Source organism: Miscanthus floridulus, chromosome 16, assembly GCF_019320115.1.
Source record: "Miscanthus floridulus cultivar M001 chromosome 16, ASM1932011v1, whole genome shotgun sequence".
Taxonomy (NCBI): Eukaryota; Viridiplantae; Streptophyta; class Magnoliopsida; order Poales; family Poaceae; genus Miscanthus; species Miscanthus floridulus.
The window spans coordinates 54,764,946-54,788,711 of NC_089595.1; the positions used below are offsets into that span (position 1 = coordinate 54,764,946).

At 43.3% G+C, this 23,766-nt stretch overlaps 1 protein-coding gene across 1 annotated transcript; it reads right to left on the minus strand.

Moving 5' to 3' along the window:
- Positions 1-20,610: 20,610 nt before the first annotated feature.
- LOC136513582 (protein EARLY RESPONSIVE TO DEHYDRATION 15-like) lies at positions 20,611-21,572 on the minus strand. Its single transcript, XM_066507554.1, has 2 exons — positions 21,203-21,572; positions 20,611-21,082 (listed from the first exon to the last, which is right to left on the minus strand). The coding sequence occupies exons 1-2, from the start codon at positions 21,492-21,494 to the stop codon at positions 20,886-20,888; spliced, it is 489 nt and encodes a 162-aa protein (XP_066363651.1). The 5' UTR covers positions 21,495-21,572; the 3' UTR covers positions 20,611-20,885.
- Positions 21,573-23,766: the final 2,194 nt, after the last annotated feature.

Here is a 23,766-nt window from a genome sequence, read left to right on the forward strand (position 1 = left end):
TATTCACCAAAACATCACTTGGGTGGCTTTGGCATAGAAGACTTACACATGTTGGGATAAGCTCACTCAAAAGGCTAATGAAGAATGAATTGGTGAGAGGTTTGAAGGATGTCAAATTTAATAAGGACAAGCTTTGTAGTGCATGTCAAGCCGGCAAGCAAGTTGCAAACACTCATCTAACCAAAGCTTACATGTCAACAACAAGAGTGTTATAGTTTCTCCACATAGATCTATTTGGACCAACAACTTATAAGAGTTTGGGAGGCAACCTCTATTGTATTGTGATAGTTGATGACTACTCTAGATATACTTGGGTGTTTTTCCTTCTTGATAAGACCGAAGTGGCTATATGTTTCAAGAAGTTTGCAAAAAGAGCACAAAATAAATTTGAAGTGAAGCTCAAGAAGATAAGAAGCAACAATAGAAAAGAATTTAACAACACAAACATTAAAGCATATTGTGATGAAATTGGGATCAAGCATGAGGTCTCTACAACCTACACTTCTCAACAAAATGGTGTAGTAGAGAGAAAGAACCAGACACTAATCACCCTTGCAAGAGCAATGCTTGATGAGTATAATATACCTCAATATCAATGTCCGAAAGCCATCAATACTACATGCTATGCATCCAACCGCCTATTTCTTCAAAAGTTTCTTGGCAAGACCCCTTATGAGTTGCTCAATGGGAAAAGTCGGACGTCTCATTCTTCCGAGTGTTTGTTTGCAAATGCTACATCTACAAGAAGTGGCAACACCTAGGGAAGTTCCAAAGACATTGTGATATTGGTTTTCTTGTTGGTTACTCATCAAAGTCTCATATCGAGTATTTAATCATGCCATCGGTTTGGTTGAAGAAACATATGATGTGGAATTTGATGAATCTAACAGCTCTCAAGGAGCACATGAGAATCTTGATGATGTAGGTGATGAACCATTGAGGGAGGCCATGAAGAATATTCTGGTTGGAGACATCAAGCCCAAAGATGATGAAGATAATGTTCAAGTAATTGATCCACCCTCTTCATTAAATGTGCCACAAGATAATAATAAAGATGGGAGAGTAGAAAATGAAGATACTCTTGTCTCTCATGACCAAATGGTGGCACAAGCTCAAGATGTTGATGCTCCACAACCTCCTCCTCAAGTGGTTGATAGAAGAGTATACCAAGGATCTTCTCAAGAGGTTCAAAATAGATGAATGTAAGCCAATCAAGACACCAATACAATCTAATGGACATCTCAACCTAGATGAGGGACATCTTGACCTAGATGAGGGAGGCAAATTGGTTGATCAAACTCTCTACCATTCTTTGATTGGTAACTTGTTATATTTGACTGCATCTAGGCCCGACATCATGTTTAGTGTGTGTATGTGTGCTAGATTTCAAGGTAATCCTAAGGAGGCTCACTTGGTTGCCGTTAAAAGAATCCTTAGGTACCTTAAGCACACACTAAGCATTGGTCTTTGGTATCTTAAAGGAGCTAGATTCTAACCAGTTAGCTATTCCAATTCAGATTATGCTGGTTGCAAAATTTATAGAAAAAGCACATCCGGAGGATGCCATTTGCTTGGTAGATCACTAGTGTCTTGGACCTCTAAGAAGAAAAATAGTGTGGCCTTGTCCACTGCTGAGACGAAGTACATTACTGTGGGTGCTTGTTGTGCACAAATCCTTTATATGAAGCAAACTCTTTTAGACTATGGTGTAGTTCTAGAATAGGTACCTCTTTTGTGTGACAATGAGAGCGCGGTAAAATTTGCCAATAACCTGGTTCAACACTCTCGCACCAAACACATAGATATCCGTCATCACTTTTTTAGAGATCATATTGCTAAAAATGATATATCACTAGATGGTGTAAGGACCGAGGATCAATTGGTGGATATCTTCACAAAACCGCAAGACGAGGCTATTTTTGTCGGTTGAGGAATGAGCTCAATGTGCTTGACGTAAGTAGCTTCACTAAAAAATGAACTTGTGTTGTCCCTTGTATTGCATTGTAATATAAAACATGTTTAATTTTTAGTAATGCACTTAGGGCTTGTCTAACATGGTTAAGATAACCGCTGAAAAGCATGTGAAAAAGCTTAACCTTGGATCAAACTTGACAAGCGACTAGATTTTCTTTCAAGTATTGCATTACATATGCATGTGTGTTGATTTGTCATTTCTTTTCGGTTATCTTTTGAGCATCCACTGTGTTCGTTAGTAAATTGGGAGAGTATTTGAAGCACCTATTGGTTATAAACCCTATTGAGTTGCCACATGTTGCTCCTCGACTCTCTTGTTGCCTATTTTTCAAGAAAGAACTATAGCTGAAGGCAAATTATTTTAAAAGATTTGAGGGTTTGAGAGAGGTCTCACATATTTGTCCTAATTGGTGTTTATTTGGGTCTTATTGGAGTTGGGACTTGATTGAGAGAAAGCGTCGTGAAGAAAGGAGGTAAGCTGCAGTTGAAGAGGGACTGGACACAAGGACTGGACTCACCCTTTTAGCATCCGGTCAGTACATCAGGAGGAGATGCAGTTGCTGAAGAAAGACTGGATGATGAACAATATTCGGTCAGCATGAGTTGGATCACAAAATTGACCAGACTCAACACTACATCCGGACATGAGAAATCGAACATGTCCGATCACAGTTTGTGACCTTTTGGACCTTTCTGTACTCGATCGGACTTTGAGGTTACAGCGTTCGGTTATTCTCATCTATGCGTTCAGTCACAACAGTGCTCGCGTGATCTGTTTCAAAACCCGACTTATGTGTGGGGACCACCCCCTTCTTTTTCTCTTGACCGCACCAGTTCTCTTCGCTTCGTACATCATGCCATCACCGCTCTAACCCTAACCACCATTGTCGTTGCGCCTCTCCAGCCACCACACCCTCTCCGGCCGCCGCGCCTACGCCACCGCTCCTGCATGCCATGCCCACACTGGTCGTGCCTACGGCTGCGTTGCTCTAGCCACCACGCTAGCACCACTGCTCCTGCACGCCACGCCCGCATTCACTGTGCCTGCGGCTGCACTGCTCTAGCCACCGTGCCACCCATCGCCACTCACGCAACCCTAGCCATCGAGTTTGCCACTCTGGCCACCATGCGCCATCACTAAATCCAACTGCCTCATCAGCGCACCCGCGCGTAGCACCTCCACCATGGCCGCTCGTTCACCCCGCGCTCACGTGACCCTCGCGCCCACATTCTGCCACATCCCTGCTTACCACAACGACGATAGTCACCACCGCCTCTAGGATCCACTACCACCTCCAACCATGGTATCTTAGTTCTTGTGTTCCCAGTGTCTGGAGCTCTATGTCTGGCATTTCCTCGGTTCATTGCCAATTTCTCTAGGAGCCCTTGTCGTGATTGTGTGGTGCCCCGACATGCTCAGTTCTCACCTTTTCATAGGTCCTGGCTATGATCTAAGGTAGCAAGTCATCTCCTCTTTTCTTATCTAATTGCTTGCTTCTTCTAAGGACCATCGCTTCCCTAGAATATATAATGCTTATATACATCCTTCCATTCTTTCTTGTGCAGCGAGTTGGGCAATGAGGTAGTGGAAGTTGAGCTTAGGGCTAAGCCTACAAGTAAGGATTGAGGCCAAGCCTCAGCAAGTGTCAATTGAGAAGTGATTCTTAGTGCTAGGGGGAGTCAGTGACAGCTATCCTTTGTCAGTGGTAGTGGTCCTTTGCTCATCAGTTGTGTTCTTTGTAGTGTTAATTATGGCTCATTGCAAGAATATCAAGGGTCGCCCCAGTGATGATGAGAGGCGTCTACCTCGCCTGATAGAGCAAAAAAAGGGAAAGGGGCCAAAGAAGACCATTACAAAGAAGAAGCGCAAGAGAGGTGACATAGAGGCAGAGAGAGCAACAGCAGTGGCCGCCGCCGTAGAGCGTGCTGAGAGAGGTGGTAGAGGCAGTGGTATTCGTATTGGCGATCAATTATCACTAGCTCAGAGGACCACAGTCGAGCAGCTTGAGGCCAGTCTTGGTAGTCCACGTGGTACTATCATGCTTGGAGGTCGGCATGTATCTCTAGAGGATGCACTAGAGGGCGCTCGGGTAGAGGAGATTGAGCCTTAGGAGGAGACCGAGTAGCACCAGGAGCAGGCAGAGCACCCAACGCAGATAGAGCAGGCAGAGCAGCCACGGCTTCGACGTTCTAGTCGTACTCACACCCAGGTGTCACCGAGGCTTGAGACACAGAGACATGGTTCTGGTCCACCTCCCAACCATAGGGTCCACCTATAGTGGTACACTTGGACTTACAGGCAGGCATAGCTAGGCTGGTGCAATAGCTCTATTTTGTTGAGTTTGAGAAGTGGTTTCCACCAAGGCAGGATGAGCGTGCTTTAGAGTAGTTCTACACAGTGCTATAGGAGGACTTCTACAATATCTACCTCAATAGTGGTGTGGCATTCAGATCTCAGAGACTATGATCCTTAGAGGCTATAGTTGTGCTTAGAGGAGAGCAGATTTGTCCCCACCTCAGCTACCTACCAAGTCTGGCAGATCTCCTAGGATGGACTGGTCGGTATGTTTTGTCATGGGTCAGAGAGTTCTAGGACTCTTTGTGGATTTATCTAAGGCACAGGTACATTCACTTTCCCTTCAGAGGCTATGACTATAGGCTACAGAGCTCAAGGGCTAGAGAGATATTGAGGATTCTAGAGTCTCCTGTTCAGATTCATGAGATCTGTTATGGAAAGACAAAGCCACTAAGACGCCCTCATGGTGGACTGGTACCACCCACAGACTTGGTCAGAGCTTGCTTCACTGAGCCACTTGGAGAGGGATCGAGCCACACACCGCGTGACCTTACACCTATAGCTCGTATCCTTGATGCAGTCACGATGAGGTCTTTGCTCCTGAGGAGTGGCTATCATGAGGGGTTGACACATATTCAGCTTTGGCTAGTCCACCACTTGATCTCTCAAACTGTGTTTGATATTTGGGATGTGATGCTCTTAGAGATGGAGGACACCCTAGCAGAGGGTTTCAGAGGCCATTGTTAGTTGTCATATGCTTAATGGATCACATTTCTTATCTTACAGGTAGTTTCACAGATGTCCCCAGAGACAGTGGCTGTGTAGAGTGGTGCTACTATAGAGTTCCCATAGTATGACATGAGCTAGCTATTATGTCATAGTCATGGGAGGACTCCTAGCTAATCGAGCCATAGACTAGAGGTGCCAGAGACTACAGCTGAGTAGGATGAGGCCATCAGGGCCATTGTTGAGATCGAGTTAGAGCATCTAGAGGCACAATAGGATGACGTGGTTGAGAGCGACCCGACTGATAGCTCAGATGAGGACTACCAGCCCATCCCGCATATGCCACCATGTGCACATGATAGAGAGGCTGGTGGCTCCAGCTCAGCTCCACCATAGCCACAGCCATCGTAGACAAACCTCACCTTGCTAGCTATACTTGAGCGCATGCGGTAGAACTAGGCTCGTCAGGCACAAGAGACAGCAGCTACCATTGCTCAGGTGCATACACATCAGGATCAATTCCAGCAACAGTAGCAGGCCATGCAGCAGTAGCAGCTAGTCATTCAGCAATCGCTTCTTGGATTCATGCAGCATGTCTTTTTAGCTACAGGGATTGCTCCTCACCAGCCCACGTTGCAGCTTGGTCAGCCTGCTACTACTACCTAGTGACTCTAGCTATACAACCCAGTGGGCTTTAGAGTCAGGGACAACCGGCTACACAATTTGCCTCACCTACAGAGCAGGTGTCTTAGTGGTTTGCTTCACCAAGAACAGAGCAGGCTCAGCACTTCACTCCTACTCAGTCCACGTCAATGCTAGTGATGGATACCCCTATCTCTAGGAGTCTAGGTGCTACTTTCAGTGAGCTCATAGAACAACCTACACCGCTAGAGTTACGAGTCCTTACTCCTACCACAGCCGCTCCAATCACAGGGACTACTGAGATGATCCCATCCTCTGTTGCTTCGTCTGAGCCGCCTCTGATAGTCACTCCCACCCTTGAGGTTTCAGCAATAGCGACAGCAGCAGTTGTGCTCCACTTCCTCTAGTGACATCTTCTGAGCCACAGGGTCAGGCTACTACCATAGCTTTAGCGTTACCATAGGTCGACCCAGCTATTGAGTCCACCGAGCCGACCCAGACCACTTCACCTCCACTTCCAGTGATAGAGGGTCCAACCGCTCAGAGTTCAGGGTCCGAGGATGATGTAGCTCATTTTTAGATCTCTCATCACACCTCAGCGCCTGACTCGATAGCTTCTGCCCCACCGTCCGACCCTTAGGTTTTGGCACTTGATGCCAAAGGAGGAGAGGGAGCGAGTATGTTAGATTTAGGGAGCTTGTGAGATGGACTCGATCTTTTGTGTGTGATACTTTATGCATTCACATTTACTTTCATGCATTGTGTTATATGTGATATATGTGTGATTGTGAAACTTATGAGACATGTGTGCTCTCTACTTTGATATATATGTCATGTCACTTTGTTATGCTCATTTACTTTACTTCCGCGTTTTACTCTGATACAAATGAGCTTTACCTTGTGTACTCATACATATTTCATATCTTGTGAGTACATTGCGTTGGCTTGGATCATATAAGAAAGCCTAACCCCTTTTGTTCTTATTGTCAACTGCTTATATGAACCAAGCATGTTGAAAACCTCTCTCATCTCTTATACATACTCGAGGTTGTGTTGTCATCAATCACCAAAAAGGTTTAAGATCGAAAGCATCTAGGCCCCTAGTTAGGTTTCAGTGATTAATGATGACATGAGATTACTGTGACTAATGTGTGTTTTGTAGAGGTAACTTGAGTTAGGTCATGGTAATGTTGATTATTTAGGCAATTATGGTTTTCATCCCCTAGCGACGTAAATCGTTTTGGTTTTTAAAGGATGGATGACAAGGTTAAGGATGGGCTAGTTCTAAGTGTCATTTGGCATTGGAGAGACACTTAGAGTAGTTTAGGACTTTATTTTTCATTTGGTTGTACTATTAAGGGGCTATAAACTAGTAGCTTGACCTAGGTGAGTCTGATGGGTTAGGTGTGGTGTACACTTGTCAAACTTAGCACTAGATAGCTCTGGAATAGCCCAAAGATAAATTGGAGTCAACCTCATTCACAAAGGATTTTGAATTGGAAGTGAATGGAGGGTCAAATATTGACTGGACACTATTTTAGTGTGACCAAAGTCATAGGTGCTGCGTCTGATCAATGATCAGCGCGCATAGCAGAAGCCGAGGAGCGACCGGACACTACATAGTGATTGGAACCGGACGCGCCTCTAGTCGTATCTTTAGCAGTAAGGCCTCACTATCAGGGAGGACCGAATGCTGAATAGTAAATGATCGGACGCCAAGTTTGCAGTGTTAGGTCAACATCAAAGAGGGTCTAGAGACAAAATTACTGTCAGGACGCGTTCGGTGGATGTTGATTATACGCTAGAAGTGTCAGGTCACTCCAACAACCTTCTCTAACAGGATGATGCCATGTAGCCATTGGCTACTGACCGGACACGTCCGGTCACTTCGACCGGTGCGTTCGGTCACCCCAAAAACTACTGAGTTGGACCATAATAGTTATGTTTTAAAGTGGGGAGTATATATACTTCTCCTACTCATGCAATTTAGGTCTCTTACCCATTTGTTCAGCTGAGAAACACCTTTAGAGTGCAAGGGAGAGCAAGAGCCTTGTGGGGTGATTGAGATTTGATAATCCAAGATTAAGGACCTCATTATTACATAGGGAGTAGCAAGTGTACATCCAACTTTCTCATTAGGCTTGTCTTAGTCAAGTGAGAGTTTGAGCCTGTTACTCTTGGTGATCGCCATCACCTAGATGGCTCGGTGGTGATTGGAAGCTTGGTGATCGTTCGGCGGAGCTTGTGGATGACCCAAGTCATGGTGTGAGTGGTTGTGGGCGATTCACCATGATGGAGTGTCAAAGAATCAGCCTGTAGAGAGCACTTGATCCTTACACAGACCAAGGGGGAGGTACACCCTTGCGCAGGTGCTCCAATGAGGACTAGTGGGGAGTGGCGACTCTCCGATACCTCAGAAAAATAAGGGGGTGAAATAGGCTAAGTATAGGGCTAAGTGTATATGGTAGAACCACCCGAAATAGCATGCTTTTGGAGGCGCTCGTCTTCCACTAGAAACTAAGCATCCTGAAAGTTGGCTGCATCGGACAGTTTTGTCGAGCACACCCTAAGAGAGAACTCGAAACTATCCATGTTTTACCGTCAGGATCCAATAATGAGTACGAGCTTACAATACTTAGTCCATTTCATACAACTAGAGTTCTTGAAAATTATTTATTATAATACCTAAGTTCAGAGTGCGATAATTAAATAGTGGAATGAAAATAAACATCTATAGAAACGATACAAGGATCCATCTATGCCCACCAGAAGAATCCTCCACACAAGAGCTACTCCTCAAGCTACACCTGCAACAGGGGTAAAATAAACCCTGAGTACATAATGTACTTGCAAGACTTACCCAACTAGTGAGAATAGTTTTCCGACTCCAAGGAGTATGATAGGCAATTTGGGTTTGTTGTTTTCTTTTGTTTGCGAAAAGCATTACTAATAGTTCATCCTTACAGTCAAGTTTTATTAGCAGTCATGATTACTTCATTAGCTAACTATTCTAGGTAAGCACCTATTCTTCTTTCAAGCAAGGGTTGAGCAATCAAAACTATTTCACCATCTTTCATCTTTTAGTTCTTACTACGGTGCTAGACCATAGCCAAGTCATACCATCTCATAGAAACAACGATTCGTGAACCAATGTATCCCAGCTGGGTACTCTGAAATACATGCCCCGTTTGTACCCCAGGCACAAACAAGACCAACCCATTCCACTCCTGTCATGGGTCTAGGTCCCCATCCAAACTTTGACTTCAAGCCCCCACACTTGAGACCCAGTATGGTGCTTAGACCTCCACCTTTCCCCGCCTCTAATCAGTCAGTCTGGAAAGAGCCAAAACCTATGACAAGAGCATAACGAGCCTTCCCACTCCCATAAGCAACTATGTGCTCAAGATAATAAGTCTATGACCTAACTACCATCCATAGCAACAGACGGTCCTTAATCAACATGGACAAAGAAAACAGTGTAACCAAGCTAAGCCCCATTGGTCATGGGACACAACCTGTTACACCCATCAATACCCATACCATATCCCAACCCTGTCTCCATTTTTCCTTTCATCGTTTCATTATGAGAGTAATAATAATCACCAATTGTGAGTAACGTCAGGTTACTCACGCTATCAAAAACTTAAGCATAGCAGCTACTCGAACCTGTACTAGTAGGACTTATAGGACAGTTATATCTATGCATGTGGTTTTCATAAAATCCTATAATGTAAATGCACATCACATATATATATTCAGTGATTATAAAAAATAAGGGTTATGCACCAGGGCTTGCCTTGGGCAGGCGCGGTGTCAGCTGAGTCAGTCAGTGGCGGCTCTGGGACCTCCTCCTACATGAGAATCTCCTTCTCGTACTACTCGACGATCTCCTCGAACTCGCGATCACCGGTGGTCACGCTCTCCGTCAACTCGTTCTCTACATGCATACGATGATGATGCAACTCTTAGCATTTAAGCAATAACAACTAAGAATATGCATACTAAGCTACTAAGCTAGCTCTAATGACTAAGGTGCTAAGCTAACTATTATCTTTACCAAGCAAAGTGTTGGTTTCAACTAATAAACACCTAGCTTTACAAATGAAGGATATATATTTGTTCCTACTAATGATTTAATGCATATTTGAAACAAAGAGCATTTAATGACCCTAATGATTAGTCAATTCTAAAGCTACAAAAATTACAGTGAGCACATAATAATACAATGAAGCTACCATAAAAATTTTAGGACTAAAGCTATCACCAATTTACCACAAAAATTCCTCAATAGTTAACATAATAATATTAAGCACTCTCAAATAATTTAATAGCTCCTGGTATCAATATGTATATATATGAACTAAATACACTAACAGATAGAGCACAAGTTTAGGAACCTAACAAAATTTGTTTCATAATTTTTGGACACCTATATGATTTTATATGATTTACCAAAGATCAGCTCAAACATTGAATCAGAAAAACTATTTATAATTCCCTATGAAAAAGAAAAAAAATGAAATCTCCTGCGCGGCCCACACGTGTGGCCCACGCGAGGCCAGCCCACGCGGAGACGACCCACACCGGTAAAAGCCCGCGTGCGTCGACAATTTGGCAAAAGAGACCTCAAACTTTTCCTGAATTGCAAATAAGGCCTAACACTATTTCCCCCTCTCTCAGAACTTCTCACTTAACCCCCTGGCCTTTCCCTAATTCACCCATGCACACCCCCGATGACTCAGTGCACGACGGCGTGGCAAGCGCAGCACTGGGCGCTTACGCTGGCCACCTAGGACCTGCGTGGGCCCACCAAATGGGTCGATCAACATCTCTTACTCGAGCGACTATGCTAAGCGGCGGTGCAGGGTGACACGACTGGCTAGGGAAGGCTGCAGCGACGCGTGGTCATCCTCGACGGTGGCGCCACTATTTTGGTGGGCTAGGGTAGCTACAGGCCTAATTGGTTAGCGCGTGAGCATCATGAGTCTACCATGGACCAGTCCGAGGTGACAATTGAGGTGGAGGATGACGGAGGAAGGCTGGCCACGTGTGGCTGAGCCATGCGGCGAAGCACCATGGCGGCACGGTCACGTCAACGACGAAGGGGAGGCGGTAGCGGTTCGACTAAGGCGTGTAAAGTGGAGAGGGAGGTAAGGTGATGCTGGTGGTGCAAGTGAATTGACTTGGGAGAGACTGTAGGAGGGCTGCCCACATCCACGGCCGGACGCGGCCTTATCGGCATGGCGGTGGGGAAACTCCAAAATTGGAGCTTGGCCGAGCACGGTTCAAGGCTGGGTAGGGTCGGACAGCGAGAGGACGTGATGGTGAAGATGTGGATGCGCTGAATTGAATAGAGGTGATCGCTCGCAGGGTAATTGATGGCGCGGCTCGTGGCTACAGCAGAGGGAGAAAGAGATAAAGAGAGAGATGGGGTGCGGCAGGTGGCTCGGTTCGTCCTCACCTTGGCAGGATGCGGTCGACGAGATCGTGGAGGCCCACGTGCAGGCGCTAGCAGATAGACGCGCACGTTTCTGGCCAACGTGGCCCGCATGGCGGCAGTGTCTTAAATGACAAGGCGATAGTGAGCTCAGCCACGTGCGCTCAGAGGGTACAGCGGACAGGCGTGGATGCGACGACGATGCGACGACAGCGGCAGTGGCGCGGTGCGAAGCGGGTCGGTAGTGCGGCAACGCAGCAGTGTGTAGACGCAACGGTAATGTGATAGCGTCGGTAGTGACTTCATCGTGGTACGGGGCAGGCGACAGCAGCTCTATGCGACGGGGCCAGCGGCAGCCGAGACACAGCCAGGCCAGAGGCAACCACTGTCGGCCGCGTACGGCAGCGCACGCACGCGTGACTAACGCGACGACGCCGAGCGCCCGAGCATGGTGATCGCGCCCACGCGGCCAACCAGCCCGAGACCGAGTCGTGCACGAATTTTAAAGCGCCTATAAAAACTAAATGGTTGCTTCAGGAGCCAAACTATCTTCACCATGCTCAAGATGGAATATGATACTACCAAATTGAGCTATAACACTACACCACCCCTTAACACAATCTCTCAAGATAATTTTCTAAACATAACAATGTCTAGTTGTTGACAGACTTAGCATTTTTTTGTTTTTAGCTGAACTTGATTTTAATTTGCAATTTCTAGGCTAGTAGAAATATTAGTTAATAATATCAATTTTCAACAGCAAGTATTTCACTGTCATCTACAAAGTTTGTACTTCAAACTTTATTTAAGTATCAAACACATGTTCTATAGTATTTTCGCTTAATAAAAAATAGTTTTAAACCCTACTTGATATACATGAACTATTGAATCAACTTTCGTTTAACATTTTTATTAGTCATTTTAAGTTATAAGAAATTTATCTACACATTCTATCACATGTATTAACATATAAACATGATGCTCATGACATGTTTTAGTAAATGATTTAGGGTGTAACACCAAGGGTGTTACAGTGTTTGGCTTAATTATTGAAAGAAATTTAGAATTAGCTCAATTCACGTCCTCCTTTTGGGCATCTTGATCCTTTCAGCCCACATACTTAGCTGTACTGCATTGAAAGAACATGTGCTAAATATTTTCATCATAATCACAAAAATAGCATGTTGGGGATCCTGACCATTTTCTTCTGAGCAAGTTATCTTTAGTGAGAATAGCATTGTTATAATAAGCCATAGAAAGATCTTGATTTTGGAGGGGATTTTTCCCCTTCCAAGTCTTCTTATGATATGGCCGGGCTTCATTACTAGTCACAGCCCTATATGTGGATTTAACATTGAAAAGGTCATTACAATTGAAACGCCAAGTTACTATATCACTTTGATCAGTCAAATGAATAGCATTCACTTCACTCAGAATATTCTCCAAACATTTCGCAAAGTCATCCACTAACCATCTAGTAAAAGTGACACAATTGGGATCAAGTTTTACCTGGAATACCGACATGTCGGGCTGCTCACACATTTTAAACGGATCTAGAAACAAAATGCTAAGAGGTTTATCATGTAACTAAGCATCTCTCCAAAACAACGTATTCTTACCATCATTAACATTCATCCTTCTACCTTGCAGGTAAATATGTCTGATTTTCAACAAGTCAGTCCACACAACAGAATCTGATTGTCGATGATTCACAGTACAAACATATTTGCCACACATATATTTGAACTGGATGATTTTTTTGCCATAAACCATTTTCTCTCTCAAGTTTCCACCACCATTTAGTCATTAAGCTTACATCCATCTTCCGGATGTCTTTAATACCCAAGCCCCCTTTCTTTTTATGCTTACAAATTTTTGACCATTTAATAAGATGATACTTTCTCTTAGTGCCCCCACCCTGCCAGAAGAATCTCCTTCTAATCTTATCAAGTTTATAGATTATGGACTTGGGTAAGAGGTAAATTGATATGTGATATATGGGAGCATTGTTCAGGCTGGAATTAATCAAAGTAGTTCTACCAGCTATGGACATGGCCCCCCTGCCAAGTATCAAGTCTTTTAGCACTCTTATCAACAAGAGGCAGCCAATCACTTACATGTAGCCTGCTAGGGCTAACTGGAACCCCAGGGTACTTGATAGGGAAAGTACCAACTTGGCAATTAAACTAATCAGCATAAACAGCAGCCTAGTTATCTTCATCATTTATAGTTATGATTTCACTCTTATGGAAATTGATTTTGAGGCCTGCCATCAACTCATACATGTACAAGAGAAGTTTCAGATTCCTAGCTCCATTGAGATCATGTTTCAAACAATCGATAGTATCATCAGCATATTGAAGTATAGCAACCCTATTAGTGATGATATGATCAATAAGCCCACAAAACAAGCCATATCTATCTATGCCTTGTACACCAAATCGATACGACACCCCTAGGTAGAAGCCACTCCTTGCAATCGTCCTGTCCCACCCCAACCTAGGGGATGTCTTGAATTCCATGAAGATACTCGATCGTGGACCATGTACTCGTCAATAGCCGCGAGTCCTTCATGAACGAGATTGCATCGATTCTGATGATGTCCCAATCTAAGCCGAGTGCTTCAGCCTCCTCCCTTTGTTAAGCCTTCCAAGTTCTACTTGCCTGGGCACGATTCCTTCTTGTTTGTAAGGGAGATCATGAAGAACTTAAGAAGTACCTACAAGAAAAGGTCAGCCAAATGATATGTACGCACGAGGGGGGAGGGCGAAATGCATAGATCGGTGAGCTAAAAACGTGTTAGTCCGAGTGGGACAGAGGCATTCCATTGGCAGAGACCTAACTGATGGCCTAGCTAGGCAAAGCTTAGATCCCGACTTGATTTCCGAGTGGTACCCGTTTTGTCAGGGGGCGACTGGTGCCTTCTACGAGGAATACCATCATAATTTGAGTCGAAACTCGGTCTTATACTATAGCACCAGAGCAAGCTCTTCCTTCCTTCTTTGTGAGACCATTTCGTTTCTTACGTGTGACTGGATCTGGGGTGTGCCATATGTTATTTTTCATAAGCTTGAAAATTATCATAAGATATACAATAGACATGTGTTTCACTGCTCAATCTGGCCCCTCCATGATTTTGACCCGAGTTCCGCCACTGATCTCAAATGCAGCTTGTTCGTGACTCGAGAAAAGTGATTATTTCAAATATTTATTAATCCCTCTACTTTATAATAACGGAATATTCAGGTAGACTCCAATCCAAAAAAAAATTGAAGGGCATTGAGGGGGAATCTCGGAATGAAGGTTAACCGAATATATAAGGCTTAAAGGTGTGCACTTATGTTTATATACCATCTCTTTTTTCTCTTTTTATCATCTCTCCTTTACTCTCTCTCCACTAGAGTACTAGTACAAAGCCATGATCTTGTATAAGTGCGCATCGCTCCATTTTTATTATCTTTTCTCCGCGCATGCAAAAGGTGGCAAATAGGTGCTGTGCAAGTTTCTTATTGTACTTTTCGGATTTCAATGCAAGGTGATTAACGCAAGGGCACAGCTAGATTAGCACTGCTATGAGCATCGCATTCGTTAGTTTAACTATGAATATAATCACGCACCTCCATAAATAGGACTGCTGGAAGCTTCATGTAAATCGTTCAGCTGTTGTAGTTTCTCTAACTAATTCAGTGCCTTGAAGAAACACTCATGAATCACGACGTCTAAAATGTCTACTACCTCTGTCCATAAATAGATCAATTCGTAGACTAACCTTAAGTTTTTTTTTTTCTAAATTTGATCAAATATATAAAAAGAACGCAAGGATTTATAACACCCCACTAGTATAATTGGATATACCTAAAATATATTTTCATAATAAACATATTTGGTTTTATAAATATTTATGTTTTCTATAAATTTGATCAAACATAATTTTTTAACTTAAAATTACACCATATCTAGATATAGGTATATAATAAACGCAATGTACTTAGAAAAGCAAAATAGCTTATTATTTAGAACGGAGCGAGTGGTTTATTCAGAGACTGGTCTGGGACATTGGGACTATCCCTGACGGGCCGGGCCACCGCCAGTGAAGCCTAATGGTTCACCTAATTCGGTTATTTGCTACCCACGTGAACCAGAATCACATAACAACAGGGTGGCTCATGCAGTTCACAACGGATGACTACAATTGGTCATTTCATTTCCTAACTAATATATTTAATTTTTTTTAATGTTCAGGTCGTGCTCTCTTTTTTTTTTGGCATCTCTGGGCGTGGCTTTCTTGTACGACTTGTGCCAACGGATGACACGATAAGATTGAAACAGACACTATAAAAAAATAATTGCGTAGGGAACTCAGAAAGGCGGTAAGCCATAGTTATTAGAATTCTAATACTCCTAGTGAAAGTGCAGCAACAGAGCTACTAGTAGAAAACTAACCCTGCAGCATTGGGGATGTTTGGATGGTGCCCTGGAGTCCTGGCTGCCTGTGTGTGTTGCCTGGGATCTATTTGGATGCAGCCCTGGCCACCTGCCTGGTCCAAGCAACACATGCATGGCTGTGTATTCAAGTTAATTAACTACTGTGCAGATTTTGTACTGTTAATCAACTATTGTCCTATTTTTTATTGCCCACAAATGACATACACATTGCTGCTAAAAAAATATAACCACATTACTGTTTACAAACGCATGGAAAGAATCTTTTATTGTCAATCAAAATTAAAGTTTATTTTGCAATCTAGATTATTGTTATTTATATTTCTTATTTAAAAACATAAAGTTTATAAATATAAAGTTCATATTTCTTATTGCTTATTTAAAAATATAAAGTTTATATTTCTCAGGTCTAGGATACCAACCAAACATATCTTCTTTACACTTGCCTGCCCAGGCAAAAAGCATCAACTTTTTACAACCAAACATGCCCTAATACTCCTATTTACTCGGTAGAGACAAAAAAAAAAGCCCAACCATTTCCACGTGGCAATCATCATCACTTAATTCAGATCTACTACTCTGTTATATAAAAAAATCAGGTCTGATAATGAGCCATCAATCAAGGGGTGAGAACACTGGACTGACCGACCCACTAGTTAATTAAGTACGATATCTCGATTCTTGACCAGCAAGCTGACGCGTGAACGGCGTCGGAGTCACTGAGATACTCCTCGTGTAGGATCGAGCCCCTCTTCTACCGAACCTGCCATTGCTTCTGCCACAAGACTCAGCGCCCCCAGCAGGTCAATTTGGATGGCTTCTTTTCTTTTAATCGCTTTCGAAAGAAGCAGCAACTAACGTAATGGCGCAATAGAATAGAAGCTTCTATCTGTGTTCATTTTCTTTTCCACCCCCAGGGGACGAACGGGTCCAAAGGTTCGTTAGCGCGCTCGCGAGAGCCTTTCTAGAAGATGGAGCCGGACCCAAAAGCACGTGACGCCAGTCAATTTTTACAACGCGACGCTACGTGACACTGCATGCTTCATATTCCTTCGTTCCTCAGGTAGTGCAGTGCATGCTGCGCTAACGCTGGCGGCACTACGAGTCTATGACCATGGGTCGTGTGCCTACAAATAATGCAAATTTCGGGGCTAAGAGCCTGTCACTACTGGCGCGCAATCAACGTGTGCAAATGATGTGAGACAGTGTGAGAGGAATACTCCGAGAGCCTTTTTATTTGTGTGCCATTATAAAATATCATAATTCCTTCAATACCACTAGAAATTTTTAAAGTTCTAGACTACACTCGAAAGAAATTTCGTTTCCCTGCCTGTCACTACCATCCAGTTCGGTCTGATTTTAACGGTATCTAGACGTGAATTGACAATAATCGCCCTGTTCGTTTGGGCTTGTTTTACTGATAAGTCATAGCTGAAAGTACTGTTAGCTGATTTGGTGTGAGAGAAAAATAGGGGGTGTGCGGCTGGTAAGTTTTCGAATGATTCAATAGTATTCTGTGAGAGATGATAACCTGAAACAAGCCCACACTTGATCAGCCGAACGGGCCGAGTACTATTCGTTGGCTGAAAAAGTACGACTTATGAGCTAAACAAGCCCAAACAAACAGAGCGAATCTTATCCACCGGCTGCGTTGCCCCTGGGACTCCCTCCACGAGCACTCCATCGCAAAGGGTAGGGCGGCCAATGCTAGCGCTCCTTCGTCTCAGGAGAATGGAGAAACCCATTGATCGTAGACTTCGCAGTTCCAGGGCCAAACAAAGGGGCGGCGGGCTGCTCGTGTGGGCGTTGGATAGCGGTCGGCGGCGAGTGGTGGCGGGCAATCGTCTGGCGCGAGGAGGGAGGGGGGTGAGACATCGTGCGCGGTAGGCGGGACGCGGGGCGCATGCGAGTCGCGTTGCTTAGCGTACGGCTGCGGTCTTCCCGCATGGGGCAGACAAGCCACGAGGCGCGCGCGACAGTCAAGCGGACTGCAGGGCTCGCACAAGTGAGGCTCCGGTGAGGCCAAGGAGCAGATGACAGGGGGGTTTGGTGAGTATTCGGAAAATACGACGGACAAGTGGCCAGCTTGGCTTCAATTATATTAACATTAGTACCATATTTTGGTGTCGTTAGGATGGTATTGAATTCCATATATGTGAGTAAACTCTACGTTGTTTATTTATAGGAATGACATCGAGACCAGTTTCAATATAGAAACCAGCTACTACTCAGACCAGCATGGTTGCTTGCAGCACGTGCACAAAAGGATGGTCTTTCTAGTTCTACCTATAGTTACGGATCTATCAAAGAAAAGGAAGAACAAATCATTCTCATCAACCAGTGTGAAGAAACAAAAAAGCACTTCAAATACTTCAACTGCTGAGGCCAGTGACCCCTCTGTGAGGTAAGCTAATTCCTTCCTATACTTGTCTTTTCACCACTTTAATAGGTTAACGAATTGTTTTTTACTCGTTTTTCCTTTTTAGAAGATATGGAACAGGATCTAATCATTTGGATCATTTATCTTTGTCTATTACGTACCCTTTTGGATCAAGTGAGCAGCACACAGCTAAAAAGAGCACAAGTGAGCAGCAGCATAAGAAGGCTATTTAGAAAAAGACAATCGTAAAGAAGGATTGCAATGAGAAGAAAAAATATGATGCCTTGGGTACTCCAGCCATGGGAACCATAGCAAGGACCCTAGTTCCCTTCTAGCCTTAGAATCAATTTTCCAAAAATATAAAAAAAAATTGACTGTAAAAAATAGCAAAAACAAAATAAAAAAAGCAAATAAACTAGCCAAAGACCGAAGTCCCGCATGTGACGATTTGTTGGGCTAAATCTGCACAACCTCTTACCTCAAGTGACGCCCCTACCACCACATATCACACTCACTTGTATCCAAGTATATGATGCTATTCTTTTGTATTAACTTCTATAAATCTTGTTTGAACGTCTAGGGATTTAAATAGACTAAAACAAAAAAATATATCAAATAGAAATTTTAGAAATCAAGCCCTGCAACATTGGCATACTGCATATCTCTATCCGAAGGCTGTTTGACAAATTCAAGAAAATGAATTTAAAAATATGATAACTGAAAATATATATTTGGGACTCATAACGATTTCAAATGAAAAATTCGTCGACTACAAAGTTGTAGATCTTGTTGACCTCTACACAACTTGAGTATACGTTAGTCTCCGTCGACTTCATTTAGAAATGTTATAAAATTGTCAACACGGTGTCTATTTCTATTGGTGTTACCAACTGCCCTTGAAAATCCATTTATATGTATGGTTCGCACCTATAAAGTGAAGGAGATTTCTGGCTTGGTCACCGCCAACATATAAAATTAAATTTGTAGGACGGGTCCACTTTGGAACCATTTATAGAGGCAATTGGTGATATAACCACGTATACAGTGAGACACGCCCAAAATTATTTCCCCTATCTTTTTTTGAGACGTAAATTATTTCCATGGTAGTGCAATAAAGCAAATATTGTAAGGATGTACCTTTTAAAACAGTTTTGTACAAATGTGGAGTGGCTAGATATTACACCTTTTAAAACAGTTGGTTCAATATTCTCTAGTTCCGACTAAGTTTATAGAAAAATCACAATCAATTATTTACAATATCAAACAAAATTTATTAGATACACCAGGAAATATATTTTAATGTATTTATTTCATATTGTAAATTTATATTATTTTCATAAACTCGATTAAAGATAGAAAATTTTGACTTAGCACAATTTAAAAATCACTTAGGTCAATATTCTCCGTGGAATTTTGATGGATGTAATTTGCTTGGTGATTCATGCTTTGTTTGTCTTCTTTTCCTTTGTGCCTCTTTTCTTCGGATGAACACGATTGGGCCGTCTGTTGCTTGCCATTTCGCTTGAGTACAAGATGTAAGCAAATGCAATATGTCTGGCGTATGGCCCCGTTCAACTTCGTTTTAGTTTTTGCTTCTCCCTTCTTCCTCTGTCACAGTTCTTGGGCCTTATTTCTTTGGACTCAGTTCGTGTCGTGTCGCCTTTTTTTTCTTTGTTCTTTTTATCTTTCCATTTTAGATTTTCTTTTTTATCTTTATCCAAGTTTCTTTGATTTCTTAAATTTCACATAGTTTTATTAGTTGCACAAATTACGACTTGTTTTTTCCTCACAAAATTACATGTTCAAGCATAAACATTCCAGACAGGAAATGCTCCACTTATAATGCGCTTGTACTTTTGTTCGAATAGATAGATAGGCGACAACTGCAAATATTTAATGGAGGACGGTTTTTCCCATCCTATGCTATCATATCTCGGTGAGATAATCATTAGCCACTTTTAATGGAAAATCAAACATTATCAACTTCACATCATCGATCTACATTCAGAACAGTGTAACTTGAAAAGAGAAGTTTCAGAAGTACTGGTACAGGAATAGCAATAGAAAGGGAAACAGATATTATGAAATAGTTGTATGCAGTTTATTGTAAGGCCTAAAGTATCAGAAAATAATATGAAAATAGTTGTATGCAGTTTATTGGAAGGCCTAAAGTATCAGAATAATAATATGAAAAGACTGCACTTTGTAGACCAGGAACTTGCTTGCAACTACAGGAGGCACTGTACCATTGGGACTATTGTAACCCTAGCACAAGAAGCCAATTAATACTGTAGCCTTGTTCACTTTGTAAATTTTTTTTTTTTTAAATCTGATAAATAGTACCACTTTCGTCTTATTTGATAAATATTATTTAATCGTGGATCAACTAGGCTCAAAAGATTCATCTCGTGATTTCCAACTAAACTGTGTAATTAGTTTTTTTTACCTACATTTAATACTCCATACACGCGGCTAAAAATCGATGTGATTGAGAGAGTGAAAAAACTTGAATTTAGATGGCATGCTCGGGGAAATGGAGAAAGAAGCTAAAAAAATCGCATCAAATTCGTTGTGGCTCCTGAAAAAAAATTCACGGCACAAAGATGACGCTGAAAATGGATGCCGCCAGCGTTGTCCGAACTAGAATGGGTGACAAAGAGGAGGATTAGATCAACTTAGGGATGGATGATTGCGCTTGTCGGCGCCCGAAACTGAAAGCTAAAGTCTCACTGCATGTTATTGTTATTACATCATCATATTTACAGTACAGGGATGAGCACAGACAAAGCAGCAGAGGATCTTCCCATTCGATCTCGAGCAGAAGCAGAGTCCAGATCCAGAAACTGCGCAAGACGAACACACCAAAGCAAATTGCAAGATTTGAAAAGAAAACTTCTTTTTGGGGGTGCCTAATTTTTCCTGTGCCAAGATCTGTCACCGAGCAGCCGTCGGTGGATGGACGCGTGCACGGAAACGGATCGGCTTCTTCAGCGCGGCTGCTGGATGGGGCGAGGGCTCACCCTGGCGCCGGCGGCCACCCTCCGGGGCGCCTTCTCCGCGTACCTGGGGGCCTCCGGCGGACCCCCGTGCGCCCTCCACCACTTGTCGATCCCCCACGCCGCCACCTCGAGGCCTCCGCTGGCCCTCTTACCGGCCCCGGCCGCGGCGTCCTCCCGCTCGCTCTCTGCTCCGTCCGAACGCCACGATACACCAAGTCAGTGCCAAAGTTACTTGTAGCAAAGATAGACTCACAGACAGGGAGGCAGATCAGCAGGTGGAGCTGCGAGGCGGCATGGCGGCTTACCTTGGCGCAGGGCCGGAGGGGAGAAGAAGTCGTCGACCTCCGCGTCGTCGTCCAGGTCCTCCTCGGCGTCGAGCAGGCCGAGCGCGCCGTACTCGCGGAGCCAGCGGTCGCGGAAGGCCGGGGAGGCGGACACCAGGCGCCACCACTCGGGGGAGAAGTCCTCCACCTCCACCTCCTGCTCCGGCGCCGCCTCCGCCGTCTGCTGCAGACCGCGGTACCGCACCCCGGAAGGCACGAAGGGCTCCGCCCAGGGGTTCAGCCTCCCGCCGCCGCTGCCGCTCACAACCGCCATCGGCTTCTCGTCCTCCTGCTGCCGTACTCACACTCTCGCACTCAACTGTCGCGCTGTTGTTTGGGGACGGTACGCCTCTCAGGATTATAACCGTGACGCGACGGGGATCTTATTATCCGTTGTGGCTTGTGACGGGCAGGCCCACAGTATCATGGCGGTAATTGCCCGCGGTATTGTTTGCCTGTTTTTCGGAAACGATAGCAGCTGCAGCGGACAGGATAGGATAGGGACATGCACATGGACACCTCCCCACTTGCCGTCCGGCAGTTGCCGTCGTTCCACGTGACACATTAGCGGTCACCAGTAACTTTGCGCTCCCTATGCGCGTGTTCACAGCTTGAGATAGTTGCTCTATCTGATACAGGTACTCCAATTTGCAACGGATAGTGCAGGTGTGTGGCATGCATCCAGCGCGATTTATGCATCAAAACTTGACAGTATATTAATATACTTCCACCGTCCAAAAGAGTTTAAATATATCCCTTTTGACACTTCAAACAATTCTTGTCCTCTATTACTACAACGTAAATAAATATACAAAGAAGTCAGAATCGGTGAAACAAAAAATAATGATTTGGAAAAAGATTATCTGCTATAGTCATCTTGATGGGAAGACATTGTAATATACTCCCTACGTCCCTAAATGTCTATCGTTTTTTATTTCTGAGAAATAATTTTGACTAAATGTATATTAAAAAATATTAATATTTGTGATACATAATTAGTATTATTGGATAGATATTTGAATCTGGTTTTTTAATAAATTTATTTGGAGATAGAAATATTGCCCGTATTTTCTATAAATCGAGTTAAAGTTATCGACATGCAAACCGTGGCGACAAACATTTAGGGACAGAGGGAGTACATAATGGGCCTGTTCGTTTGAAGGAATTTGGAGGAATCTGGATGAATCTGGAGAAATTTGTGAGAGCATAAACAGTATTTTTCATTCGAGAACAGTGAAATCCGGCTGGTTTTCATACCAGTCGAGCGCAGCCAATACATTTTATGGGTTGAAAAACGCAGTGGTAAAAGGTCCAACATGAGTTTTAATGAGTTGGACTGCTATTCTTTGAATGTGTTGTGTACTTATGTTGCCATCAGCTTTGGTCAGTTTTTGTCTAGTATTGTACAGGTTCAAGTAGAAGTTCTTTTGATTCTACGTATAGGTCCATTTTGGCTTAATAATAAAAGGAATGGTGTGTTGAATATTATTACTTCTGCTGCTTTGTGTAGGTTGTGGAAACTGAGAAACGATGTGTTTTCACAAAGTGCGTTCGAGGAGCATGGGTGCTTTTGAACAAATTTGCTGCTATGCTCAGAATTCAATAACTCTGTGCTATGAGACCAAAAAGGAGTCTTTAGTAAGGATGATTTTATTGGTCAAGAGAAGGGGTTCCATGTTGCATTTGCTGCAAATCTAAAGGATGCACTGATTATATTCACTTTGTGTTGCAGGTAGTAGTGGCACATAGCAGGAAGCAGTATGATGAAGCACAACTACTTTATTTTTGTTATGTAAGTCTGTGTAGAGATCAATATCTATTATGTAATCAAGCGGCAACTTGTGTTAGCATATCAGCTCACACAAATGATAGTTAGCGTGGATTATTATTGTAAAAAGTACAATGCTTATTTATGGCCTAAAAAGGAGTCTTTTAGTAAACCGACACCGATTGTAAAATCATCAACGTGGGATCAAACTACAACACGACGGTGATCATGACCTTTACATAGATGGCTCCTATTCCAAAGCGACGTTGATCATGACCTTTACACGGTCGGATCCTACTCCAAAGTGGTGGTGATCGTGACCTTTACATAGATGGATCCTTCTCCAAAACGATGATGATCATGACCTTTACACCATTGGATCATACTCCCAAGCGGTGGTGTTAGCATACTATCACAGCCGGTTATAAAACCAGGGGTGATGATCTAGGCCATCACCATCGACAATTTACTACTGAGTGCCAAACCGGTGGTGATAGGGGGTTACGAACCGGCTCTGATGAGCTGTTTGTAGTAGTGAAGATCTTGTTGATTTGGGTATTTGTTGGCTTGTACTAGAGCACTTTTGGTTTCTTACTATTCATTAATTGTTGCAAAATAACAACGATCGTCGTAAGCCAAAGTAATTTTGGAGTATCTAAAAGGTTCTAATGGCTAGAGGGGGGTGAATAGCCTATTAAAAATTTCTACAACAACACTTAGCAAACCTGTTAGACAAATATGAGATGAAGCGAGTGTTGCACTAGCCTACTAAAAATGC

Bases quoted from the DNA above. Each gene is read 5' to 3' on its own strand.
- LOC136513582 (XM_066507554.1), bottom strand. From the start codon at position 21,494: ATGGCGGTTGTGAGCGGCAGCGGCGGCGGGAGGCTGAACCCCTGGGCG. The intron at 21,083-21,202 runs GTAAGCCGCCAT...CGGACGGAGCAG, and splicing joins CCCTCCGGCCCTGCGCCAAG to AGAGCGAGCGGGAGGACGCC.